Source organism: Salvia splendens, chromosome 2 (genome assembly GCF_004379255.2).
Source record: "Salvia splendens isolate huo1 chromosome 2, SspV2, whole genome shotgun sequence".
In the NCBI taxonomy this organism is placed as follows: Eukaryota; Viridiplantae; Streptophyta; class Magnoliopsida; order Lamiales; family Lamiaceae; genus Salvia; species Salvia splendens.
Window position 1 is genome coordinate 19,731,027 of NC_056033.1, and position 7,750 is coordinate 19,738,776.

At 40.3% G+C, this 7,750-nt stretch overlaps 1 protein-coding gene across 1 annotated transcript; it reads left to right on the forward strand.

The window, feature by feature from the left end:
- Positions 1–5,723: 5,723 nt before the first annotated feature.
- LOC121775514 (ankyrin repeat-containing protein At5g02620-like) lies at positions 5,724–7,750 on the forward strand. Its single transcript, XM_042172596.1, has 2 exons — positions 5,724–6,494; positions 6,890–7,750. The coding sequence occupies exons 1-2, from the start codon at positions 5,724–5,726 to the stop codon at positions 7,748–7,750; spliced, it is 1,632 nt and encodes a 543-aa protein (XP_042028530.1).

Sequence of the window (7,750 nt, forward strand, 5' to 3'; positions counted from 1 at the left end):
ACGCACTACGCACAAACATAAAGTAACACCATGCTTCCCCGGCAACGGCGCCATTGTGAAAGGCCTCGAGAGGGGCGCGAATTCGAACCAAGTTATATTGAAGATAACCAAACCGATTGGATCAGTTAGAAAATGCCGTTGCCACTTGATCGATTCGAACTCGCTCTCGCTCGTTTCCTACCAATGTAATTTGTAAACTTCCAATTTTGCACTACTTTAACAGTAAAGCGGCAAGTTCGGGGTCGATCCCACAGAGAAGTTGGTGTGTCGAGTGTGTGAGTAGTGAACAGGAGGGTTGGCTGCTGCCACGCTTTAACTTGGGAGTTTTTAACTACTGTTTTTACTCTAGACAGAATTAAATTTTGCTAACTTGATCAAAGGAACTTTAACTACTGGGTCAAGTGAATTGCAGGTGACAGTGGAAAAGTAAATGCGCGGATTAAAATAGAACAACTTCGATTAAAATTAAACTAAGTACAGCGTAAATTTGAAACTAAGCTAATACTTCAGAAATTAAGAAAGCAAGTAAAACCGAGAAGAATCTTGGCGGGAAATTTAGGAATACGCCGACAGATAACAAGTATTCTACAACGCTTCTTTGATTGCCCTTTCTAACTACGCATTACTTTATCTAAGCTAAGCTATTCTAAAGAACTGGACTAAGCTAGAGAACTAAACTAAGCTAAACTTGACGGAAAGTAAAGGATCGGTTCTCTTTTTCATGTGGTGGCACATCCTCTATTTATAAGCTCGACTCAGCCTCCAGCTGGATAACGATCTTGACAGTGAATATTCACTCATGTTAAGAATGAGCGACTCATGGATTGCTGCTCTTCTTCTAGAATCGATGACGCTTTTCAGTAACAAATCAGTGACTCAGCTCCGTCCTTGCGTCTCATGTATCAGCACGTGTCCCCTTCTAGAACGTTGTCCTTGATAACAGAATGCTGCGCACCATCCAGCTCATAGCCTCGCATGTCCTTTTTCTGACACCCAGTGGTCCCCTCCTTAACTGCTTGACTACTCCCCTTGATCAACTTCCCCGATTTTTGGCCTTTTATCGCCTTTTGTACTTGCTTGATCAGTTCGGCCTTGCTGCCTTGGTCAAGCGGTATTTCTGCACAATTTATACTTGTTTGCGCGATAAACCGATCAAGTAGTACACATTTTACTCTTAAACGGATGCATGAAATGAGCCTTATCAATTATCTTCTGTCCCTACTTTCTCAACCTCAACATCTCCATTGGCTACTTCATCTCTGATGAAATGAAGCTTAATGTCAATATGTTTACTCCTCTCATGGAAAACTTGGTTCTTGGCCAGGCATATTGCGCTATTACCATTGCACAACACCTTGACCACCTTCTGTTCTACTCCAAAATCATCAATGATGCCTATCAGCCACTTCCCTACCTTCACTGCTTCTGTTAGTGCGATATACTCTGCTTCAGTGGCAGATAAGGCAACCATTGACTGAATTGTGTGGACTTCCAACTTACTACTGCTCTATATAAGGTGAAAATATACCCAGTTTATGGCAGATAAGGCAACCATTGACTGAATTTGTGGCAAAATCTGAATCGTAATAGCCAATAAGTGCTTCTTCTTCCCAACCTTTCTGCCTTTTGAACACAATTCCAGTGGACTTGTTGCCTTTAATGTATCTCATGATCCATTTTAAAGCTGCCCAATGCTCTCTTCCATAGTCCTTCATTATCTGCTAGTAAAACTAATTCCATGTGACAGATCTGGTCTTGTACTGATCATTGAGTATATAACACTCCCTATCATGTTGGCATATGGTATTTTCTGCATTTCAGCTATTTCTTGATCAGTGCTTGGAGCTTGCTGAGAGACAACTTGAAGTGATGAGCTAGAGGGACTGATATATCCTTGGAATTCTCCATCTGAAATCTGCTAATCACCTTACTCAAGTAATCTGTTTGAGTGAGGCACAGTTCTCCCTTTTCCCTATCTCTTCTTATGTCCATGCCAGGATCCTTCTTGCTTCCCCAGATTCTTCATCTCAAATTTCCTTTTAAGTTCTTCCTTCGCAGACTCCACATCACTCAGATTTCTTGCAGCTACAAGCATATCATCTGCGTACAATGCAAGATATGCAACTGTGTTTCCCTCAACTATCTTGCTATACAACTGGCATATGTTGACTTCTTGAAACCAATTGAACTCAAGTGAGCATCAACCCTCTTATACCACTACCTGCTACTTTGTCTTAGCCCATATAAGCTTTTCTTCAACTGACACACTTCGCTTTCCTGACCAGAAACTATGAATCCAGTTGGTAGCTCCATAAAAATTGTCTCCTCCAATTCTCCATGAGGGAAGGCTGTCTTAACATCAAATTGATGAAGTTCTCAGTTACTATTACCACAGACAACAAAATTCTAATAGAAGCATGTCTTACTACATGTGAGAAGATCTCATTGAAACCCACTCCTTTATTCTGAGAGTATCCTTTAGCTACAAGTCTTGTTTTGTATCTGATTCTATTTCCTTCAGAAACGTCTACTTTCTTCTGACACGGCCACATCTAACACGAAATGTCAATTAGAAGTCGTACAACAAGGTAGAAGCTGTTGAAGTGCTAGGTAAAGGAAAAGATGACAACCACAACTTCGATTTCTCGTCCAATAATATGGGGGTAATGTTTTCAAAAATATACTCCCTCTGTCCCTTAAATTTTGTCACACTTTGATCGGGTATGGATTTTAAGAAATGTAATGGAAAGTGAGTTAAAAAAGTTAGTGGATGGTGGATCGTACTTTTATATATTAGTTTTATAATTAAATATGAGTTGGAATGAGTTAGTGAAATATAGGGTCCACTATAAAAAAATACCCCCTCCGTCCACGAAAAATATAGCACATTTGTCATTTTTGGTTGTCCACGAAAAATAAAGCACATTTAAAAAAAGAAAGTTTTCAACAACTTCTCTCTTACTTTTTTCTCTTCTCTCTTACTAATAATATGGATCCCACATTCCATTAACACTACTTCTCTCTTACTTTTTTTTCCTTTCTCTCTTACTTTATCAATTCCACATTAAAATCCGTGTCATTCACAATGTGTCATATTTTTCGTGGACGGAGGAGTAGTAAAAAATGAAATATGACAAATTTTGTGAGACGTTTAGCAATGAAAAAATATAACAAAATTTAAGGGACATATGGAAGTACAAAGCTAATGTAATTGACTTATTAGGTTTGTACTACAAAACTATGACCTCGGCGAGGAGCACATAGAGCAACACAAAAGTTTATTGCTAAGTTCTCTGCACAATTATGTGGATAGTAGTTTTCGGGGTTTTAAAATATTGTAATTTTCATTTTTTAAAAATTTAATTTTAGTTTATATTAAGATTTAATATTTTCATAATGTCATATTTAATTGAAATTGTAAATAATAATAAAACATAATTTGACCATGTTCGACCGAGACGGGGACACTAAATGAATAAAGAACAAATCCACCAAATAATCAAGAAAGAAAAACTCATCCCTCTTACTCCCTCCCTTCCATTGTAGTAGAGGCGTTTCTTTTCGGCACACGATTTAAGAAAAATGTGTTAAATGAGTTAAGTAAAGAAGAATAAACTAGGAATTGAAAAAGGTAGAGAGATAAAAAGAGAATAGAATAAGAGAGAGTTAAGTAAGTAAGAAGAAACGTGTCGACTTTTACTAAAAAATAAAATGACTCTACTACTATGAAACGTATCAAAATGACAAAATGACTCCACTCTTGTACAACGGAGGGAGTACTTGTATGTTACTATCATTGGATGTTCTTGGGCACTTTCCCTTCAGTTTTTCGGTACTGCTTCAGTACAAATATTAATTAATAAATGAGTAAAGGCCAACTTTGTCCAAAACATGGGGTCACGAATTTGGTCCAAAATATTCACTTTTTGAAAAACGGGTCTATAATAAATGAAATTTGTGTCGATCCGGTCACTTTTTTACGGTGAACTGTTGATTAGCAAAATTTTGACCCGATTAGGCTTAATCTCAGATTATTAGTCATCTAATTATTTTACTAATTAAATGGTTTTTAAGTCTTTTTTAATTCCTTTTCCATTTCTATTTCTAATTCAAAATCATTTCTCCACACCTCTCCAACCCTCTCTCTCCTCGTCGTCTACATACAATCCACAAAAATCCTAAATCCGATTCCGACCAAGAACATCGTCGATGCCGCCGATTATCTCTTGTTGGCTTCCACAGATCTCAATGATCCAAAATGGGAAGTAGGGTGCGGTTTAACACAAAGGAAGAATTCACATGTTTATGGATGGTGGGTACTGGTTTTTGGATGGTGGGTACTTATTTTTTTATGGTGGATACTTGTTTGCCATAGGGTTTTTGGACATCAATCGACACTGGTCATGCTTAGAATTGCAAATGTTCAGGACGTATTTGATATTGATAATGAATATAATAGACTAGTTTGACGATATTTTGTTCTATTTTTCTGCTTCATCTTCGAAGAAATAGTAGTTCATAATGCTATGTGGATGTTTCAAATCCAGTTTCAGAACCTTAATATGCTTTCAACATTGTTAGAATTCAGGGACTTACATGCAAGATTCAAAATTCAAAATTCAAAATTAAAAAATTTAAATTCATAATCAAAATTCAATTGCTTTGATGGAAACGACAACTGAGGTTGAAGGTGACGACTTCATCCCGTCGATGGGCCGCCGCTGTCACCGGAACTCCCGCAACATCGCGACCTCTCTGTATCCGACGAGTCCTATGGCTTTTGGACCAAGTTGTAGAGAAAGAAAATTAGGTTCTTAGTGGTGTGGGGAAGAAGAAATGAAAGAGAGGGAGACCAAAAAAATTTGATTTTGATTCATGTTTTTCATGTTTTTATTTAAATGTGTTCTATTTTTCAAATATTTAGAAAAAAAAAACAATTAGCTACAGTAATAAAAAAAACTGGCTAATCCTGTCAACAAAACACTAATTAACGGTTGACCGTCGGATATTGACGGAAACGTTAAAAAAGGACCGGATTGACACGAATTTCATTTGTTATTGACCCATTTTTCAGAAAAATGAATGTTTTAGACCAAATTCATATATCGGTCATATGTTTAGTACTAAAATTGACCTTTACTCCTAATAATTTTCTTCTAATTTCTAAGTTATGAAAAATAAACATTTATTAACGCTTTCAAATTTATCAGGCACGAAACTAGGACTCTGTAGTTTGTATGTTGTTTTCAGATCTTTCTTTACATAAACAATTTGTTCAGAAAACTTATTTAAAATTAAACGCATGAAAGAAAGCACTAACCACCCACATCACACATTCTGCCACCTTTTATTGTTAATCTCTGATTTTGTTTCTTCAATTTTTATTTTTATTTGAGAGCTCTGTATTCGATTCAGTCCAGATTTACACCTACACACTCATAGATATACCACTTATTGTGTATATGTGTAGCTTGTTTATTGTGAAAACATCTGATTTGTTTTCATTTTAAATCCAATAAGAAATTGATTTGTACATTAGCCCAAGAGGTACAATCATATCCAATCATGCATCTCCAGATCTATGTCAAAATATATTTTAATGAAAATGATTGAAGAGGAAATGTTGATTATCGGTGAAGAGAAGAATAATGGTATATCCATTTTTGGTAGTAATAATTTGAGGAGAAAAAAGAAGAGGGGTTGTTTTTGTTTGGATAGTGAAAATGGAGAGTTCATCGGCAGGGCAGACTCCGTACATATCATCACCGGTGGGGCAGACTCCGAGGAAGAAGATGACGAAGCAGCTGACGGGGAAGCGCGACGACTCGGCGCTTCACTCGGCCGCGCGAGCGGGGAATGTGATGGCAATACAAGATATGATCGAGGACATTGCCGAGGAGGATCTGATTGAGGTTTTATCCAAGGAGAATTGGGCGGGCGAGACGGCCTTGTACGTGGCCGCTGAGTACGGCTACCACGAGCTCGTCAGGGAGTTGATTCAGTTCTACGATCTGGCCGCGGCCGGAATCAAGGCCAAGAACGGTTTCGACGCCCTCCATATTGCCGCCAAACAGGGCGATTTGGAGGTTGTGAAGGTGCTCATGGAGGCGTATCCGGAGCTGTCTATGACGGTCGACATAGCCAACACGACTGCGCTGCACACCGCGGCCACGCAAGGCCGGATTGAGGTGGTCGATTATTTCTTGGAATCGGAGTGCAGCCTCGCTACTATAGCTAAGAGTAATGGGAAAACGGCATTGCACTCTGCGGCTAGAAACGGGCACGTTCATGTCGTCGATGCCCTCCTTAGTAAGGAGCCCAGGATCACCACTCGCATGGATAAGAAGGGCCAGACCGCGCTCCACATGGCTGCCAAGGGCCAAAACCTAGACGTCGTGGCGTTGCTCATCAGGGCCGACGCCTCCACCATTAACATGGTTGATAGTAAGGGCAACACCCCCCTGCACATCGCTGCCCGCAAGGGCAGGGACCAGGTACTATCAGTCATCCATTATAAGTGGAACATTTTTTATTCGACATATAATTTTATACAGTATTGTTTTGTGAGTTAAGCAGAAAAAAAAAAGAGTAAGATACAGATTGAAGTAGAGAGGGGATGTTTCTATTTCAAATTATGTGTCATTTAGTTTGACACGTCTCAAAAAGGAAATCGTGTCACTAAGAATTGAGAGTAATGGATTATTATGTATGTACCTGGATGTCTATTAAGTAATCCATATTTCTACATAATTTTATGCAGTTTTCGTGACTTGAGTGAGAAAGAATAAAGTAGAGAGAGTAATGTTTTTATTTTAAAATATGTCTTTTAGATTAGTACATTTCAAAAAGGAAAATGTATAAGTATAATATAATCTTTTCACTGCACCAGATCGTCAAGTTTTTGCTGAGCCGTAAGGAGACGGACACGAAAGTGGTGAACCGGTCCAACGAGACAGCGTTGGACGCAGCAGAGAAGAAGGAGATCGCATCACTGCTGCAGGGACACGGGGTGCTAAGCGCGCGGGCCATAAACCCACAGGCGTCAGAGCTGAAGAAGACAGTGAGCGACATAAAGCACGAGGTGCACAACCAGCTGGAGCACACAAGGCAGACGCGGAAGCGCGTGCAGGGAATCGCGAAACGCCTCAACAAGATGCACGTAGAGGGGCTAAACAACGCAATCAACTCAACCACGGTGGTGGCCGTGCTGATCGCCACGGTGGCGTTCGCGGCAATCTTCACGGTGCCAGGGCAGTTCGTGGACGACCCGAACGACATCCCGCCAGGGCACTCTCTCGGGGAGGCGAACATCGCGCCCAGGGTGGCGTTCCTGGTGTTCTTCGTGGTGGACTCGATCGCGCTGTTCATATCACTGGCGGTGGTGGTGGTGCAGACGTCGGTGGTGGTGATAGAGAGCAAGGCAAAGAAGCAGATGATGGCGATCATAAACAAGCTGATGTGGGTGGCGTGCGTGATGGTGTCGGTGGCGTACTTGGCGCTGTCGTTTGTGGTGGTCGGGGACAGGGAGAGATGGCTGGCGGTGTTGGTGACGATAGTCGGGACGACGATCATGGCCACGACATTGGGGACGATGTGTTACTGGGTGGTGATGCATAGGATTGAGAGCAAGAACAAAAGGATGGTTAGAAAAATGGCTCTAGCAAGTCGCTCCAGATCGGGAACTCTCTCCGTGCTGCTCTCCGATGGAGAGGTTGCTGATGGGGAATTCGATAAGATGTATGCAATTTGA